Raw genomic sequence first — 20018 nt, forward strand, 5'->3', positions numbered from 1 at the left:
GGGAAGATGCCAGTTTTTTCCAGAGATCAAACGTGTGTATCATGGCAATGATGGTGAAGCTGGGTAATGCCCGGGTCCTGTTACTGTCTCCTCAACAGGAAGGTCTTGGGCAGGAAATCTGGTCTGGTTCCCAAATACGCACCAACTTCTCTCCAGGACCTAACAGGGGATACAAATTGGACTGTTCGGCCTTGTGCCATTGGGTTTCTCCAGGCCTGAAAGATGAGGAGTTAGGATGGGAGTGGTAAAGGAAGGGGAAGCTGAGATTTTCTGAGCAATCTGCTTGTGTTTACCCAGGAGCCTGCATCTCCCTCGCCTGAAGAGATAAGGCAGAGGACTGAATAGTTAATACCTTCAAACCACAGGAAAGAGTCCAGGCTTTTGTTTATGGCTTCAAGGGCCTTGGAGTGGTCTCAGACAGGCTGAGACTTAGGGCTGTCTGGGAGCAGGAAACAGCCAACTGCTCTCCTGTCCCATGCATGAAAGGAAACCCTAAATACACACACACACACACACACACACACACACACACACACACACACACACACACACACACACCCCTCCCTTCCCAATATCCCTTAGCAACTTGAGGCCCTCTCTGGGCCTCAGTTTCCTTATCTGTAGAATGAGGGCGTGGAAGTGGATGACATTCCCTTCCAGCCTCCAAAGGTGGGGAACCCACTTTCCAATAAGGCAACCCCACTCTACTTTTTTTTTTTTTAGTGAGGCAATTGGGGTTAAGTGACTTGCCCAGGGTCACACAGCTGGTAAGTGTTAAGTGTCTGAGGCCAGATTTGAACTCAGGTACTCCTGACTCCAGGGCCAGTGCTTTATCCACTGTGCCACCTAGCTGCCCCCCACTCTACTTTTGAACGGTCAGAATTGTTGGGAAGTGTCTCCGTGTCCCAAATGAAATCTGTCTGCAGCCTCTATTGGTTGCTTCTAGTTCTGACTGCTAGGGCTCAGGAGAACACATTCTTTCCTCTTCCATAGGAAAATCCTTCAAATATTTGAAGCCATAGTCTTAGTCCCTGGTCAGCCATCAATGGCTAAAGGGACTTGGGGCCAAGGCACTAAGCCGGTGGGGCATAGCTGGATGCTCCCCCTAGTGACAACTCTGTGCTTAGAGAGCTCGACTCAGTCAACAAGAGTTTATTAATCGACCCTCCCCTTTGGGCTTTTCCTGGAGCACTTGGTAAGTAGTGTCCAAGATATGGCCAAGAAAAATGGATCAGCAAGGTCCAAAACCATAGAGTCATGGATTTAGAACTGAAAAGGACCTTAAGTGCCACCGAGTCCAACATTCTCAGTTTATATATGAGAAAACGGCAGAGAGGGTATCACTTGTCCTGGGTCACACAGCTAGTACATGTCTGGGGCAGAATTTGAACCCAGGTCTGAGGCAGCTAGATGGCCCAATGGATAGATTGCCAAACCAAGTCAGGAAGACCTGAGTTGAAATATGACTTCAGATATTTACTAACTGTGTGACCCTGGGCAAGTCACTTGACCCTGTTTGCCCTCATTCCTCATCTGCAAAATGGTTGGAAAAGGAAATAGCAAACCACTTCAGTATCTTTGCCAAGAAACCTCCAAATGGGGTCACAAAGATTTGGACATGACTGAACAACAACAACTTCCCGACTCCAAGTCTGGCCTTTTATCCACCACCTCCCGGTCCCTCCATCAAGCCTTTCCCTTCTACCAGGAGTGGGAATGTCAATCTAGGCCCAAGACATTGGGGCCTGGGCCAGGATCTCCCGAAAGAGGAACTGAGGAATATGTATGTGTCTGGGAAGAAAAAACAAACAACAACAAACAACAAACGTCAGAATGTGACTAGTCAGGAGGCCTTGACTCTGTTCCCAGTTCTGATATCTACTAGTCATGGGAGCTGGAACACATCATGTCATCTTTCTGAGAAGATTCCCTCATCTATAGAACAAGAGGCCTAGATTATATAAGCTCTTCAAGTTCTGCGGTTCTAAGACCCTGACTTCTTCATGCTCCCACTAGGGGAGGGGGCACAGAGGGACCAGTGGGGGGCCTCCGCTTCCTGGGTGATGGTGTCCCAATCCATCCTAAGCATCTGCTGCCATACTAGATTGGAAAGAACCAAGGACTTAGCCTGAAGGCACCAGAAACCAGTCGTCCCTTTTTTTAAAGGAAAAAAACAAAAAAGAAAGCCCTTTATTGTTGAAGACAGACGACAGAATCTTTGCAGATGTATTTTTTTTTAACAAAATAAGGGTGGTTAGAATATCATAGGATCAACATTTATTTGGTGTCCCCTGATGGGGAGACCATGGTGGAATTGGGTCACAGCTCTTCTTGACTGAAGGAGCCAAACAGTGGTTCCCAGGTTTGGGAAGAGGGGGTTTGGGAACCACTGCCGTTCTCATAGCAACAGCCTGGCACAGTTCTGTGGTGGCCCTGGCCCTACACCACCAGAGGGCTCACCAGAATGGCCATATTTGGTGATTTCCTTTGGAATCTCAGTTCCTCGGGGAGCAGGGAGATGCTTCCACAGACTAATGGGGAAAGGGGGCTCAGGCATGGGGGGCAGGGTGGGGCACAGAGGAAGAGGCTCCCTAAATACCATTCCTATTCCTCTGGGAGGGAGCAGAGCTCAAGAGCTTAAAGAGTCGGGGTAAGGAAAACTCAACATGGTGAAATTTTTTTCTTCATCCTTGAAGATCTTCAGGCTGTGGTTCCCACTCTATTGACTAAGGATCTGAACCAGCTATGTCGGTCATCATCTCGGCTGCCTCCCCACCCCCATCCCATCCCATCCTCCTTACTTCCCCTTCTCCTGCTACGGGATAAGAAAGCTTTTGAGGTTGGAAAATGGTTATGCCCATCCTCAACAGAGTGGGCCTAAAGAGGACCTGGGTTCAAATCTTAACTCCATCCCTTATCACCTGAGTGACCACAGGCAAGTCACTTAACCTTCTCTAGGCCTCTTTCCTCACGTGTGGAACAAAGAATTGTACCAAAAGACCCCTACTGTCCCTGCCAACCTCAGGGCCTTGTGCTACCATCAGAAAAGAATGAAGCAGGTTGGAGGGGAGTGCCCTCTGCTCTTTCAGCACCCTCCCTACCACTCAGGAGGACGTACATGAAAACATTCAAGAAGCTGCAAAGGGCATAGAAATACTCAGTGTCATTGATATCGTCCCTGGCACAGTGGGGTGTACCACGGTGTTAGCCTGGCTGCCCATTGTCTCGTTTTCTTCCAAGTGGGGTTCATCAGTTCCTCCCTTTCCTCTTTTTCCTCATTTATTTTTTTTGGTTTTTATTTTCTTTCTTTCTTTTTTTTTTGGTGAGGAAATTGGGGTCAAATGACTTGCCCAGGGTCACACAGCTAGTAAGTGTTAAGTGTCTGAGGCTGGATTTGAACTCGGGTCCTCCTGACTCCAGGGCCTGTGCTCTATCCACTGCTCCACCTAGCTGCCCCCTTTTCCTCATTTTTGATGGAGGAAATTCTTTTTTTTTTGCTTTTGTTTTTTTTTTTTTTCTTTTTGTAAGGGGCAATGGGGGTGAAGTGATTTGCCCAGGGTCACACAGTTAGTTAAGTGTCAAGTGTCTCAGGCCGGATTTGAACTCAGGTCCTCCTGACTCCAGGGCTGGTGCTCTATCCACTGCGCCACCTAGCTGCCCCTATGGAAGAAATTCTTAACATTCTATAGCATCCAACCAAAGCAGCTCTTACCCCATTTACCTGGGCCCTGCCCCTCCCTGGAGCCAGGACTCCTAACATCTGGGAGGTGGCAGGTTGAATGATGCAAAGCCTCAAAGAAGGGACAGCCTGCATCTCCCCCCAGAGCAGAGGAGATGAGGACCAGTCTAGATGAAGGGGAAGAGGCCCAGACAGCTGTTGAAATTCCCAGACAGGTGGAAAAGTCCTATCTTCTCTGCAGAGCTACCTGGGAAAGAAAGAAAATTAAGAAAAAGGAAGGAAGGAAGGAAGGAAGGGGAAGGAGAGAAAGAAAAAGGAAGGAAAGGAGGAAACAGAAGGAAAGAAAGAAAAAGGAAGGAAAGAAGGAAACAGAAGGAAAGAAAGAAAAAGGAAGGAAAGAAGGAAAGAAAGAAAAAGGAAGGAAGGAAAGAAAGAAGAGGGAAAAGGAAGAAGGAATACCAGTCTGTTTACTGCTGGACTTGGGGTGGGCACTGCTGTTCTCTCTCTGGACCTCTCTGTCTGAGGAGTGGGGTGGGCAAGGGAGTGGCAGCCCAGGTGTGGACAGTGTGCCCTTTTTGGTGTCTGGAAATTAATAGAAGCAGAAATTATTCCCCTCCTGTATATGGGGTTTGGGGGTACAGGGGGAGGTTAGATTAAGAGTGAGGACTGGCTGCATCTGATGAGGAAGACCCTTAGGGAAGTCCAAGGAGGGGGCAGTCCAGTCTTGGGGTGGCCTGATCACGTGGTCCAGTTGAGGAGGGTAGGCGGCTCTTTGGGCTTCATCCTCAGGGAAACCAGGCTGGGAGACTTGTAGTCACCTTCAGGTGCTGTCTCAAAACTGTGGCCCCCCAGAGCTGGGGAGAATCCATGGATGGAATAGATGCCCGGGGGAGGTCCCGGGGAGGCTGGCACACCCATAAAACCAGCCACATTACTGTGGGAATGGGAGTAGGGTGATGTGCATGGGGATGGAATCCCATCTGGGGACATCAGACAGGGGCCTCCTGGGCTCCCCGACCCGGGACTGGGCCACAGGTTGCTCTGCAGCTGAAATGAGAGATAGGTAGCATATTAGCTTTTCAGTTCAATGTCCTTATGTTTAGCACGTGAAAAGGCACTCATTGATACTTTTATGTACAAGACATTGCAATGCTAGGCTCTGGAAAGAGACAAAAATGTAGTCATTCCCCACCCCACCCCCACGCCCCCCACACACCTCCTGTCTTCTGGATCTTTCCAAACAGAGCCAAGTGCCTCTTTGCCACTCTCTACCCACCACCTGTGGCACTGCCCACACACAGGGATGCTCAGGGAGAACCCCAATGATATGATATAGCTCTTTGAGATGATCTGAAGAAACTGAGGTCACATACAAATTAGTAGTAGCATCCATGGCCAGATGCCATCTCTCTCTCTCTTGACTCTCAGATCAGTGCCCTCTCCCCATCACCCTCCACCATGCAAGTCTGGTGAACCCTTGGGATAAATACCAGGGCAGAGTAGCTGGAAGTTAGGCCCTTGCCTGCCCCTCTTTCCACCCATTGGGAAATGATAATAGAAAGACATGTATACATAAGGCTTCATGGTTTGCAAAGCACCCGTCAACCCCCCCCCCCACACACACACACATACTTCCTCCCCAAAATGCTATGGAGTAGGTAGAACAAATCTTACTAAGTCCATTTTGTACAGAAGAGAAAGGCATATGGAGAGAGGAAATAGGGTACCAGCCTCAGAGAAAGGAAGATCTAAGTTCAAACCTGAACCCTGACACTTGTCAACTTTGTGGTAGGGTTGAAAAGCCTAACCTCTCTGGGCCTCAGGTAAGTCTCTGGGATTTATCTCTTTTTTTATTGTTTTTTTTTGTTTGTTTTTGGGGAGGGGTTTGTGAGGCAATGGGGGTTAAGTGACTTGCCCAGGTTCACACAGCTAGTAAGTGTCAAGTGTCTGAGGCCAAATTTGAACTCAGGTCCTCTTGAATCCAGGGCCAATGCTTTATCCACTTCGCCACCTAGCTGTTCCCCCAATTACATTTAAAGATTTTTTTTTTTTTGAGTTCCAGATTTTTCTCCCAGCCTCCCTTCCCTCCCCACTCCCGAAGCCAGTAAGCAATTTGATAGAGGTTATACATTATAATCATATTAAACATATTTAGGACTTATTTCTTATCTCATAGAAAGGATATACATATATATGTATATATGTATATGTGTGTATATATATATATATATATATATATATATATAATGATGGCGGAAGCTCTCAGAACAAAGAAATCACAGTTCTGTGACATCTTCAGACTAGGACGCTGAGGCTTCTAGGCAGCTTGGGTCACCAAGTGGACAAAGTTCAGGCCTGGAGTCAGGAAGGCCTGAGTTCAAATCTGGCTATCCACTTAGCTACTCACTACCAGCTATCTAATGTCATCCTCCCCCAGTCCTCCACCCCCCAAAAGCATTCAGCCTAACTCCTTTTAGAGACAAAGAAAACTGAGTCTCAGAGGCCATCGGTGACTTGGTTTGGTCCCACTCCTACTGTGTTTTTCCCCCTGACACCATGATGAGGATGGACAGAATGTAAGCCTGGGAAGAAGAGTACTAACAACTAGGGAAATCAGGGAAGACTTCTCTTAGAAAGAGCCTTTTTGGGGCGGCTAGGTGGTGCAGTGGATAAAGCACCGGCCCTGGAATCAGGAGTATCTAAGTTCAAATCCGGCCTCTGACACTTAACACTTACTAGCTGTGTGACCCTGGGCAAGTCACTTAACCCCAATTGCCTCACTAAAAAAAAAAAAAGAAAGGGCCTTTTTAGCTTTGACTTGTCAATGGGCTAAGCCCTGAGGACCGATGACTCTCAGGATCTAAAAAATACCCCAAGAGGATTTATTCTGATTTCTCCAGTGACTTGAGATGCCTCAACCCCTGGCTGGATTAGGAAGGGGAACTGCTATAATGTGGGAAGTGGCAGGGAGGAAATATTTATCTAAACTTTTGGGGTGTCTTCTGTGTTGTTGGGCTACACTGTCCTAAAGACCTTTAATTAAGCAAATGATTTTAAAGCTTCTATGTCCCTCTGACTGATTCTTTCAGGTGATGCTGAAGGAAAGGAAATATGAAAGAAGCAACAATGATTGGTAGAGAGTCAGGAGGAGATGGTAGAATTAGAGAGTGAATTTTCTCTGGTCTCCAAATCAGTCAGGGTGGGGGGTGTTTCAGGGCACTGTCTCATTCGGGGGCCATAAGAGAGACCTCCTCTCCCTTCCCCCCCAGCCCCCACTTCCCAATGGTATAAGAGCCTGAAGAAATGTCATGATTCCCTAGACCTTACTTAAGAAACCTTCTAGAAACCTTGCATGGCCTCTCAAGGTAGGAATGGAGAGGTGATTTTTAAAATAAATTTATGCGGGGCAGCTAGGTGGTACAGTAGATAAAGCACCAGCCTCGGATTCGGGAGTACCTGGGTTCAAATCTGGCCTCAGACACTTGACACTTACTAGCTGTGTGACCCTGGGCAAGTCACTTAACCCCCATTGCCCCGCAAAATAAATAAATAAATAAATAAATAAATAAACAAACAAATAAATAAATAAATAATTTTATGCATGCCTGATGGCCATACCCCATATGCTATTTCTTAATTCACATGCTACTCCCTTATTCTGCTGTAAATTGAGCCTAGAAAACACATGTTGTTCTGCAGAATATGGAAACAGAGAAAGGGGGATGGAAGTGGGACCACTTTAGAGAGAAGTAGGTGCATTGCTGGGATTGGATTTGATCCTGGGCATGCTTCTTAATCTCTCTGAGCATCAGTTTCCTTTTCTGTAAAAAAGGACGTTGTATGTATCCAATGAGGAAAAAAGATCCCTTCTCTCACATACCTGACAAATGGTTACTCAGTGTCTTCCCAGAAAACTCCAGAAAGGTGGGGCAGGGGTGGGGTGAGGTGGAGGACCCACCTGCTATATGCTACCAATTCCACTTTTGGACAGTTCTAATTGTCAGGAAGTTTCACCCCAGTATCTGCCTCTCTAATTTGCACAGGTGGCTCTTGGTTCTGTCCTCTGGGCCAAGCAGGACAACCCTAATCCCTTCTATACAAGACAGTCTTTCTGATACCTGAAGGCAGCTAGTCCTCCTTCCTCCTACCGACCCCTGACCTTCTCTTCTTCAGGTTTGAAGCATCCACTTCCTTCAATCAACAAAGCTACAAAGCCTGGTGAGTACTCTTCCAACCCTTGTTCCTAGCAGTCGGTGGAGCTGCCCAGCATAGGGAAGAAACAATATCCCCTAAGTGAACTAGACAGCCACCTAGAGTCCAGCCCACAGGGAAGAGATGCTTTCTAATATCACCCCTTATAAATGTACTTATTTCTATGCGGGGGACATTCCACTATCCCTGGAATATAGCCATTTATTTTGTGTCTATTCAAATTCTACATATTGATGAAGGCTGAACATCTCCAAGAATGAACAGGGGATGAGTCAATTTTACTATATTGCGTAGGGTTCTTTCTCCCTGCTCTGCTATTATTATTTTTTTTTTCTGTTCAGCATCAGGGCTTTTACTTGACTTCCCCTCTTCCTTCTTTTTCTTCTTCCTACCCTTCCCCCTTCTTTTTTTTTTTTGGCAGAGTAATGAGGGTTAAGTGACTTGCTCAGGGTCACACAGCTAGTAAGTGTCAAGTGTCTGAGGCCATATTTGAACTCAGGTCCTCCTGAATCCAGGGCAGGTGCTTTATCCACTGCACCATCTAGCTCCGCCCCCTTTAAAATTTATTTATTCATTCATCTATCTATCTATTCATTATTTATTTTTGTGGGGCAATGAGGGTTAAGTGACTTGCCCAGGGTCACACAGCTAGTAAGTGTCAAGTGTCTGAGGCCACATTTGAACTCAGGTCCTCCTGAACTAAGGACCAGTGCTTTATCCACTGCACCACCTAGTTGTCCCCTCCCTTTCCCCTTCTTAATGGTTAATTACACAGGGCATCCTGGCACATATTCTCCCCCTACCCTCCTGGCACACATTCTCCCCCCACCCTCCACAGAAGCCCTGAAACCTTAGATCAGCTCCCTAAGATCCCAACTCCCAATGGAGGGAGGTGGGCTTGGGTGGGAGGAGAAGGGGGCAAGACTATGCTATATCCCAGGGTTCCCAGGGGCTTTCTCTGTCCTCCACCTTACCTGGGGGTAGCTGTCTGTCCTGGGCAGAACTGAAATGTCATAAGTGGCTGTGAAGGGGTTCCTCACTTCCTGGATCTTCCCGTATCTCTCCCGTTTTCTCCATTTAGCTCTTCGGTTCTGGAACCAGACCTTTGCGGGGAGGGAGGAGGATGGAGAAGGAGAGTGAGGATGGGAAGATTCCCTAGCGAGGCAGCTAATTGGGAAAGGAATATGGGCTCCTGGAGATCCCAGAGCCAGCTTTGAAGGGTGGAGAGCCCAGAGGGCAAATAGCCAGAATCAGAACCTTGAAGGGATAGAGTGGGAGGCGGGTGTGTCTTCATGCAGCTTTGGACCACAGGGGCTAATAAATCTATAAACCACTCACAACCATGTGAGTAAGGGGATGGGACCTGGGAGAGGTCCAAGATAGAGGAAGGATTTTATTGGCTTCTTCTAGACCTGACTCATTCTTCTAGATGTTTCCACAAGCCCCTGGTGTAAAGATTGCTAACCACTTATCGGTGTGTGTGTGTGTGTGTGTGTGTGTGTGTGTGTGTGTGTATGTAGAGGGACTGTGCCTATATATGTGTACGTGATGTCTACCTAGGCGTATCCATAGATGTATCTGTGTATATTTGTGTAACTGAATGTTTAGTGAATGCCGTCTCATTTCTGATCAGAAAGGGTCATTGATATAGGATAATAAGGGATCATAGAGGTCCTTTAGTCCAACCCCCTCATCTTACAGGGCAGCTAGGTGGTGCAATGGTTAGAGAGCTGGGACCTGGAGTTAGGAAGACCTGAGTTCAAATCCAGCCTCTGACACTTAAGAGCTGTGTGACCCTGGGCAAGTCACTCCACCCTGTTTGTCTCAGTTTCCTCATCTGTCAAATGAACTGAAGAAGGAAATGGCAAAACACTCTGGTTTCTTTGCCAAGAAAATCCCAAATGGGGTCACAGAGGGTCAGACATGACTGAACAACAACAACACTTGCTGAAGAGTAAGGAAACAACTACTCTGTACCTCAACCCTGGGGAGTTATGTGTGGAGCAGACAGAGAACCCAATACATCCCCAGGAGCAAGGGTGTAATGAGGCATTTACTACCATCTCCCCTGTACCTCTGGACTCCCTTTCTCATTACTCACCTGCCAGTGTCCAACCCAGCCCTGGCAGCATTTACACTATCACCTATCCCTACCTCAGGGGCGAGAACTTTTGTGTGTATATTTGTGTAACTTTTCATTACTCGACTCCATGGGGCTAATGTGGGAATCCTGAACAAGGAAAAGAATACCTTTACCAGGGAGTATGTATTATCTATCTGCTAGGTTCCATAGTGCATAGAGCACTGGACTCAGGAGTCAGGAAGACCTAAGTTCAAATCATTCTCCAGTTACTTATTAGCTGCAAGTAACTTCACCTCCCTCAGCCTCAGTTTCTTCATCTGTAAAATGAGTATGGTAGTAACATCTACCTGAAACTGCTATATTGCTATTGAAATTGTTATTGTTATTGTTATTGTTTTATCAAAAGATTCCCAGTTAGTTCCACAGAGCTGGGAAACTCTAGTAAATATCCCCTTAAGACGGTGGAAAGAGTGCTAGGTCTGGAGGCAGGGCACCCAGATTCAAATCCTGCTTCTGACCTCAGTCTCCTTGTCTGTAAGATGAGGGGACTGGACTAAGTTTTCTCTACGATTCCTTCCAGCTCTGAATCTATGATCCTATTTGAGAGTCTGAGGAGAAGGAATGGGGGTGGGGGTGGGGGAAAGGAATGTCTCCATCTGTCTCCTCATGTCTAGAACAGGAAAAAATAGTTGCTTTGTGTCCATGTACTTGGATACCAGCTGAGCGCTCCCCAGGGCTCCAGGTTTCTAAGTTGTTTTTATCTCTAGTTTTCTCACACCAAGGGCTATGGGACACCCGGGATCCTGCCTTATAGTGTTGGCTCTTTGCTGGCCCATAATGCAAGGATTGGCTTTTGGGAGGGATTGGGACAGTGGGATGCACCAGAGCTCCTCAGGATGGGCGCCTATAGGACTCAGCACCCCAGAGGCACATGGGCTCCCCCTCCTTCCTCTCTGAGTCCCATGACTATTCACTCTTCTTCCAGGAGGCACCAAGGACTCGTAGATGGCATAAGCCTCCTCCTCTTGCTTCTGCCTTCTTCCCTCACACCATTCCCTCATCCCTGTCTTCAAAGCAGTCTTCCAGCCAGGGGTTTTCTCTCTTTCTCTGTATCTGTCTGTCTCTGTCTCCCTCTCTGTCTCCTTGTCTGTCTCTATGTCTCTCTGTCACTCTCTCTCTCTCTGCCTGACAGTGGATTTGTGACAAATATGGCATTTACCCCGCTCAGTTGTCTCTGTGCGGTTGGCACTTCTTAATTCAGAAGAGTTTCCCTGACCATTCTCACCCCAGCCTTATTTACGAGATGTACTCCTGTAGGTTTGAAATGTCACCATTTATTCATTCTCATAGTCTCATGCTCCATCCTCCCCCACTCTCTAACTCCTCCACTTTCTCAGATCTTGGGCATAGGATTCTAAGTCCCTCCCAGCACACAGGTAGCTCCCATGTGTACCAGAGCCCTATCCGAGAAGCTAAACCAAATCCTGGGGGCTGAGTCTCCGAAGAGAACAGGTCAACCAGACTTGTTATGCTTGTGTCTTTGCAAGAGTCAAGAAGCCAATGAGAGTGACAGTGTAAGATGCTCCTGTCCCTGGGGACCCTACTCTTCCATACAACTACTTCTGGGGTGGGACATGAACTTATCTTTTATCCCCTTCTCCCCCACCAAACAGCCAAACTTCTCCATTTAGGGACTTGAGTATGTCACCACAGTCCAGTCAGAGAAACCCCCTAGATGGATTTCCTTTGATGACCATGGCCCAGAGATGTCACCCATACCTGTTTGGTCTCCCTTTGGCCCACCCCCGATCTCCACCCCTCTATAACTCCCATCCCCTGCTCTGTAAAGATAAGGGATTCCAATCAGGCAGTGGCAGGAAGGTGGGTGACATGAGCCTCCAGAGGGCCTCCTCACCTGTACCCTGGCCTCAGTCAGGTCGGTCCGGAGAGCCAGCTGCTCTCTTGCATACACGTCAGGGTAATGGGTCTTCTGGAAAACCTTCTCCAGCTCTTCCAGTTGGAAGGTGCTGAACGTGGTTCGGTTCCTCCGTTTCTTGTTTTTGCTCTTGGGCAGTTCCATTGAGTCAGTGAGCTGGGGGCTCAGAGGTCCCCGGAGCCTGGCCAGACAGGGTACTGGTGAGCCTCTCAGCTCTGGGGGTCCCTCCAAGGGGCCTCCTGGACAGTCTAGAGGCAGTGGGTGGAAGCTGGTGACTTTGGAGACCTTGTCTTCTGCTGTAATGGAAAACACAAAGGGAGGGATGGAAAGGGGACTCTAGGGTTTTGTGGGTGGAGGGGGGCGAGGGGGGATATTGACGTCTCCTGGCTCCACCTCCCCCTCCTTCCTCACTAGGCGCCTGGCATTCTGGAGGGCTGCCTGTGGAGGGGGCCCTGGGGGAGCAATGTGCTCTGTGGTCTAAGGAAGAGTAAAACAACAGGAAGAAGGTCCTAGAGGGTCTGCAAGTCCTGGGGTGGGAGGCACTGAGATGTGCCTGAGGAAAATGTTCCATGCTGGGATCTCTCATGGGTTGCCAGGCCTGAAGCTTATGTCTGAGAATGGCACCCCGGGCAGGAATGGTGCAGTCTGTGAGTCTCCCGCCCCTGCCTTGTCTGGAAGCCAAATCCTGATTTCATGCAACCTTACTTCCCATCCCCTTGACATCCTCTCTTCATCATGACCAGGTAGGCCAAAAAACCCTAGGGACAAACTCTGAGCCCCAGGCTCTCAGGATTGACCCAAAGTCTCAAGCCAAACCAGAAGATTCTGCCTTGGGGATGGGGTTTCTGAGAGTTTGTCTCTCTCTATCCCTATCCCTGGATCTTGACCATGTTGACTAAATTAAAAACTGGGGTTCTCTTCACTGCAGTCCAACTCAATAGAAATGGAGTCCTCTGAGTCCCTGCAGGGTCTCTAAATGACTTGAGATCTCCTAATGGGCCCATCCTAGAAAGGAAGTCACAAGCATACAGGAAGTGTTGGGGTCATGACAAGACCTACAGTAAGGGGGTAAATGGAACACAAAAGGAGCACAGTTGGGGACAAATTGAGGAATGGTGGCAAAGTCTCTTCCCTTTCCAGTCCCATTCCCTTCTCCCTCCTGTCTTCTTTCTTAGCTGGTCCAGCCTCTCCCCCACAACCCAAAAATTAATGAACAAGGGGTAGTCCATTTGCAGGCTGGGAACTGTTCCCAGCAGCCCCACTCTGACATGTTAACTCTCTCTCAGGAAGCACTTAGGGAGATCCACTATATCCTGAGAATGGTAAAAAATAGGTCCCAGTCACCTCCTCCAGTCACTCCCATGGACCACAGACCCCCAGCAGTGCCTCTGTAAAATTCCCCTCTCCGTTATCCCAAGAGAGCTATAGGTAAAATGTACCCCTCTCTCACTCTTGCATCCCCCTTCCCTGTCACTGGCCCCATTCCCAGCAGGGGCCCACCCCAGCCCCACCCCTCTGAGGTCCAGTGGGGAGAGGCAGTTTCCTGGGAATTTTGGTGACAAGATCACACGGCCAGCTTCAGGCTAGGGAAGGCTTTAGGTGGAATTACCAGATTTTCCATTTCCTAGTTTTTTATGCCCTCTTCCCTGAAAGAACAATCATCTAGATGAACCAGGCCATATTTTTCTTAACATTAGCAGGTAAAACTTTTCTTAGGGGCAGACAGAAATCTGCCTGGTGAACTAGAGATTGGTTTGTAGAGTATTCTTTTGGGGGGATTGGGGAATTTAGGGGAAGCAGCATTGGCCTGAAAGCACCAAATCTCGGTTTGCTCCCATATTCTGAAGTAGAAGGACAGGGCTTACAGGCCTGACATCTTAGGGGCAAGTGTTGAAGCCTACTTTGGGGAGGTCTTGATCAGCAGGACAACAACATTTCCCAGGCATAAGAACTTGATTAACAACAAGGGAATATGTGCAGAAGGATAATGGATTGGGAATACATCTCCATTTCCTGGCAAAAACTTGCAGACACCATTGTTCAGAGAGCAGCTTGAGAATAGGGCTTAGTTGGGAGGATAGGGACTCTGGTTCAAGGAAAGTGTCTATTTTGGAGATCCATCGGGGGCCCCCAGTTTCAGATGGATCTTGGACTCCAGAAGGTGTCTAGAGGAGACCAAAGACTCAGCTTAGGCAAAGTCTGCAACGTTGTGAAATGTACTTCACAACTGGGGGAAAGGGGTGGAGGTTGGGGAAAGAAAGAGTGTTTGACCTTGAAATAGAGGTCCCAGGGATATCTACCTTATCCTTTTTATAAGCACTCCTCACGGGACCAAACGTCCTCCCCCCTCATCTCCCACCCAACATGTCCTCCTTTGGACTGTCTGGAATTCCACCGTGGGATACCTCAAACACAACACAGCTCACTTTAGCTGTCCTAGGTAGGATCAAACAGCAAAGACATAGACTCGGTGCACCCCTCCCCCTTCCCCAGCTAGTCTTGGTGAAAATGAGAACTTTGAAAAAAGTTCCCCATCTCGGGGACCCCCTCTCAGCTTTTGTGTCAAGGGTGTGGGGAGAAAACAGGGCTCAGGGTAGAAATCCTCAAGGGATTTCCTTTGGTGATTTAGGACATCCAAGGAAATCCTCTCTCTGGGAGCAGCCAGTGGAGGATGGAAAGGGGAAAAAAAAACTGATGTAAAGGGCTGGAGTGAGAGAAAAAAGGTACCAAAAGAAAGCAAGAACTGAAAGAACATGTAACAGACAAATTAGTAATACAAGTCCATGCATAAGGAAAAAGTAGACACTTTATACCATGTGCTGGAAATCGAAAGTGTGGACATGAAAAGGTGAGGGGGGGGGGACCTGAAGACACCCTGGGGGTGATGCAGGTATAGTTACAATATTTGAATTCTGTACCGCTCGCACCCTACAGCTCCGCAGTGTTAAACCTGAAGGTTAAACCTCTTCACTCTCCTTTTGCGCCCCAGTTTCCCCATAACATCAGCTCCAGACCTGTCTCTTTTCGGAAGGCACTTTAACAAATTTCTCTTCCTGGTCAGCGGCTGGGGAGCGCGGTTTCCAGGGTGGACGTTGCAAAGCCGCAAATATAGCCTTGATGTAAGGGGGTAAAAGTCTTAACAAGGAGCGCCGTTCCAAAGTGGAATAGACTTCTAGGAGACGTAGTGGGCCCCCTCTCATTGGAGGTGAGGAAGCAAAAGCTGGCTGGCCCCGCGCCGGGAGGATGCAGAGGAGATGCTTGTGTGGCAGGTACCGCTTAATTAAATGACCTATGAGGTCTCCTGCAGACCTCTGGTAGGTCTCTTCCCCTACCTTCTGGACTAGCTGCACGCTTCCAAACCCGCACTAACCCAGGGAGTACGCGGAAAGGAACTAGAAGAGATTGGGAAAGGGGGGAAGTGGCCCAGAGGAAGAGGGTAAGCACGTCCTTTGCGGTGTGGAGGGGAATATGGGGGTGCAGGGGTGGTTAGGAGAGGAACTCGGACAGGGACTGAGGAGTGGATCACAGAAGTGTTGGTCCGTTAGGGAAGAGGGAACACTTATCCCGAGCCAGAGGGGACGTGCTCCTTGGAGTGCAGGGCTGGAGGGCAGCCCCGACAAGGCATCGAGCTCAGAACCGGCTCTGGATGGGGTGCTCAGGAAGGACAGCGAACATCGAACGCTGGATGTGAGCTGTGGAACGAGAGTCGGGTGTGCACGTGTGCTGGGGAAGGTGGTGTCCTGTGGAGTGGGTTTGGCAAAGAGAAGACGCAGTTCTGGGACTGAGGTCTGGTTGTCTTTAATCCCTCGAAAGGGCCCGGACATGTCTCGCTCTCTTCTTTCCACTCCATCCTCTCCCCCCCCCCCCGCCCCACTCCGCCTTGTGCTGCCCCAGTGGAGGGGGCTTTCTCTTCCCGGGGGCTTTCCTCACCTCTTCTTGTGCCCTGCAAACCCCTTTCCGTCCAACCCCAACTGTGAGCCACGATTTTGCAGGTTTCGAAGGAAGAGAATGCAGGAGCGCTGGGAGGAGGCGACCTGGGCCTGGACTCGGGGCTGGAAAGAGCACTCTGGAAGGGAAAATGTTCCGCTGGGGGCCGAGCGAGGGAGGAAAAGCCAAACCGAGATTTTCATAGAGCAGTGTCGGTGGGCAGATTGCAGGGGGTTCTTCAACTTGGACGGAGAAAAAAATTCCATCTTTATTTTCACTAACCTCTAACTAGAATTTAGCATTTCCTTCAATTATTTGAAAATGATATTCTGAAGGGGGGGGCGTCTGCGACAAAGAAAACGTAAGGAACTCCTGTCTTAGAGGGAGAACCTCGTTCCTTGTGTCCCCAGAGTTGGGCCAGCCTTTTAACCACCCGCCGGGGGCCGAGGCCGAGCTGGGAATAAGAAGAAACAATGATCACGGATTAGTCTTCTTTGGTCCGGAATTCATCTTCCAGCTCTGGATTGGATTCTAGCCTCGAGGCCGGGGAGCTGAGCCTTGATCCCCGAGCTCTGAGTCCAGTCCATGGCGTTTTGGGGGGCCTGCACGCAGAAGTAGCGTAAAGATTCCTACCTTTTTTGGTTCCCAAAAAAAGTCTCACCAAGAAGCCAGTTTCCTCACCTTCCTTTTCCTGACCCTCCTCCAGATGGTTCTCTAGATAGAGAGGATCCGAGACCCGGAGGAGGAAAACAGAGCCAAAAGTAGGACTCGGGGCCGGACCAGAGAGGGGAGCAGAAGGAAAAACCTACCCGGGAACGGGAGAAACAGGAAGAAGCGGCCGCGGCCGCGGGCGCGGGCGGAGACAGAGGGAAGCGGAGTCATTTTTCTGGAGAAATTAACCCGATTTGTAAAGACACCAATTGGGCCAGATGGGGAACAGCTGCACAATTACTGGTCTGAACTGGAAATATTTCGAGCCCCTTATTAAAAGGCTCGGGAAATGAGGTGGCTTTCCCCATCTCTCTCCACCACCCAGCAAATGGACTGGGACTCCAAAAAGAGCCACAGCCGCAGACTCGGGCTGGCTACCGAGCATCGGAACTAGGGACTGACCCTTTGCCTCCCTCTCTGCCGACTCCCGGCTCCTGCGGGTCTGCACCCAAACCGTGGGGAGATCAGATCCTCGCGGCCTCGAAAAAGGCGTCCGCCGAGGCCATCCAAGGCTTCCCATTATTTACACTTTTCCATCCTTCTTGTCATCTTTCTTTGAAGTATTTCTTTCTCGCTCTCTTCCTTAAGCGTTATACCCAACCCGCTGTTTTCTTTCCTCTCTGATTCTTTTTTCTTTCGTCTTTTCGTTCTTCTTTTCCTTCCATCCCTACGCGCCCTCTCTATTCATCTTTCTTTCGTTCTCTGTTTCTCTCTTCCTTTCTTCTTCCCGTTTATTTCGTTCTTTCATTCGTTTCTTTTTTTCTTTCCTCTCCTGCTTTGTTACTTTTTCTTCCGTCCCAGCTGTTTTCTCTTAATTTTCTTTTTTCTTTTCCTTTCCTTTCGTTTCCTCTTCCTTCTTTCGTGTTCGCCTTTAATTTTTTTTCTGTCCACATTCTCGCTGTTTCCGCTATCTTTATTCTGCTTGTTTTAATTTTCGTTTTTGCTGTAAATTCTCTTCATCTCCTCCCATCCTCGCTGTTCGAAGTTGGTTTTCTACCGATTCTTCCCCCACTTTTCCTGCTGTTCTTGGAGCTCAGGTCTTTGAGTTGCTCAGGTGTTGCCTGTGACCTCAGCATTGTTCCCTCATTTCTCTGTCCCTTCACTGGCCCTGCATCATCCACATACAGCGTAGGGGCTCCCCAGGCCGGAGCACTGCGTGAACGCCGACCCTGAGGCCAAGCAGGCAGCCCCATTGAGGGTAGCCAAGGGTGGAAAGCCAGGGGAGGGGAATTCCTGGGTCCTCTGCCCCCCTCCCTCTTTGCTGTATCAGGCCAGGTTTTACCACCCCGGTGCGGGCCGCTGTACCTGTTCCACCTCTACTGTTTACAAAGCAGGCGGGCCCCTCTGTCTGCTCGGGGATCTGAGGAGCCAGGCCAACTGCTTTTCATTAAGTCCCAACTGTGGTTTTTATCAGGAGAGCCACTTTCAAAGAACGCAAACATGAAGGACCGAGGAGTCAATCATTTCCTACAGCTGACCCCCAACCCCCTTCTTCTGTCTTGCGCTCAGCCCAGGTTGGGGAAAGTAAGCAAAGAGCAAGGCGAGGGGATTGTCCTGGGTAGGATGACCTGGGCTGGGGACCTTCGTAGGCCTGGGAGCTCTAACTCAAGATTCTAATTTAGCAGCTCATACGGGTTGGGCCACAGGCTCTGGAGGATGAGGACGCTCTCCGAGGGTCATTCTTTCCTCTCCTCTCTTATGGTTGGCAGCAGGCAGGATCCAGGGCCCGAGGATCCAGGCCTCATTGACTCCTTCAGCAAAGCGCAAGACAGACAGGAGTTATCCAAGAGGATCTGCGGAGATCTACTTGCAGATGAGAGCCGAACGCTAGTACAGTAAAGGCCAGAGCCTTCCGAGAGCTCAGGACTCAGACAAAGGGTTGTTTGGGTCAGATTTCCCTGGGCCCAGACAGAGGTCGCAGAGCTGGAAGCTCTGGCTCCAGAGGTACCGGCTTTGGCTGCTCTGTGCTCTGCTCTCCTGAGATACGACCCCTGAGGCTCGGATCGACAGCCTCCTCGGCCGCAAGAAAGAGTCAAGTTCCCGGGAAAGGACAAGCCGGTAACCGAGAAGCGACTCTAAAACCCAGGCCCTGGGCATAGCCCGAGGAGAAACTGGGATCTCTCTCTCTCTATCCAATTCGAAAAGCCCGGGTCCTGGACCTAGATTGAGTTGTAAGTAGAAACAGAAAGACAGTAACTCTAACCTCCGCTAGCCAGTGTCTGAACGGTAAAAAGCATCAATGGTATGGGCGAAAATAAGCGAAAACCCGACTGGACTATTGCCCCTAGGAGCCAAGTCCATGTCGCTGCTTATCTAGAAAACCAGGCCCTTCTGATGCTGGCCAGGGTAAAAGAAATCAAGGCAGAGTGGAGAAGGCACGGAAGGACTGGCCCGCGCCCCGGTAGAGAGAAAGGGAAAGCTGGAGCTGGGACTAGAGGAAGTACCGAGACACAAAAGACTTGCTTGCTCCTGGCCCGGGTCATCTCGCACCAGGCCTGGCTGGGCTGGAATGGACAGGACCAGCCAAATCCAGAGATCTTGGGCGGTTTACACGCCACTCCCCTCCGCCTAATTTGTCTCTCTCAGTCTGCCGGCCTCAATCGGCCCCTCGGGCGGCTTTCGCCGGCAGCCCCACCAGAATCTCCCAGTCTTGGTCCTCAAAGCTCCCCACCAGACCCGTGGCAGCAGATTTCGGCTCCCCGGCCGGGCTCTCCTGGACCCAGGTCCGACGGATGCTGAGGGTGAGGGGATGGGAACCAATCCCTTCTGGTGGCTCCGAATCGGAACCTGAACGGGGAGAAAATGTGGGCGATTTCCAGGGTTGAGGAAAGAAAAGAAAAGGAGGCCCCCGGAGAGGAGCGGAGAGAGGAACCCCGGGTGTCCCTAGCTTTCTCGCTGCCCCGAGAATTCGTAGAACTTAGCCCGGAGTCCCCGCGTCATCTCTGTTCCCCGTCCGCCCGTAGCCTCCCACCCCGCGTTACCTTCCGCAGGGGCTTCGTAAAAGCGCCTGCCGTTGAGGGTCGGCCCAGGCCCGGGCTCCTGCAGGTACTTGGGGGGCTTGGCCGCCTCCGGGGAATAGGGCTCCAGGGTTCCGCAGGCCGTCGCGTAGCGAGCAATCCGGGGCCCGGGGAGCGGAGCTGGGTGCAGGTGAGGCGGAGGTCCCGGGGGCTTGTCGGCCGCCGCTGGGTAAGCACCGGGACCCGCGCCATAAGGCAGGCAGCTCTCGGGCTCCATGCAGGCCTTCTGGGGGCCCGGGCCTGGGGCCGGGGAATCTATGCACTTACGAGGGACTGGCTGCCGGGCCGGCCGGCTCTGGGGCTCGCGCTGCCCTAGCGGGTTGTGCGCGCCAAGGGGGGAGGGACCTGGGAACTGGGCCCCGGAGACCCCGAGAGCGGCGCGCGCCGCGGGGGGCGGAGGGGGAGGGGGGCAGTGTTCCTCCTGACTTAATCCACTAACTATCCACGTCACGT

General features: G+C 50.1%; 1 protein-coding gene across 1 annotated transcript; it reads right to left on the reverse strand.

Annotated features, from left to right (window-relative positions):
* Positions 1-4417: 4417 nt before the first annotated feature.
* ALX3 (ALX homeobox 3) lies at positions 4418-19782 on the reverse strand. The gene is made up of 4 exons (XM_043963407.1): positions 19530-19782; positions 11890-12206; positions 8866-8994; positions 4418-4726 (listed from the first exon to the last, which is right to left on the reverse strand). Exons 1-4 carry the CDS (start codon positions 19780-19782, stop codon positions 4418-4420), a joined length of 1008 nt encoding a protein of 335 aa, XP_043819342.1.
* Between the last annotated feature and the right edge of the window lie 236 nt (positions 19783-20018).

This window comes from Dromiciops gliroides, chromosome 4 (assembly GCF_019393635.1).
Source record: "Dromiciops gliroides isolate mDroGli1 chromosome 4, mDroGli1.pri, whole genome shotgun sequence".
In the NCBI taxonomy this organism is placed as follows: Eukaryota; Metazoa; Chordata; class Mammalia; order Microbiotheria; family Microbiotheriidae; genus Dromiciops; species Dromiciops gliroides.

What these genes read in the sequence shown, in the direction of transcription:
- ALX3 (XM_043963407.1), bottom strand. Translation starts at nt 19,782, where the DNA reads ATGGAGCCCGAGAGCTGCCTGCCTTATGGCGCGGGTCCCGGTGCTTAC. An exon ending in TTACGAAGCCCCTGCGGAAG is followed by an intron (nt 12,207 to 19,529) that starts GTAACGCGGGGT and finishes TTTCCATTACAG; the next exon opens with CAGAAGACAAGGTCTCCAAA. An exon ending in TGACTGAGGCCAGGGTACAG is followed by an intron (nt 8,995 to 11,889) that starts GTGAGGAGGCCC and finishes CTCCCCGCAAAG; the next exon opens with GTCTGGTTCCAGAACCGAAG.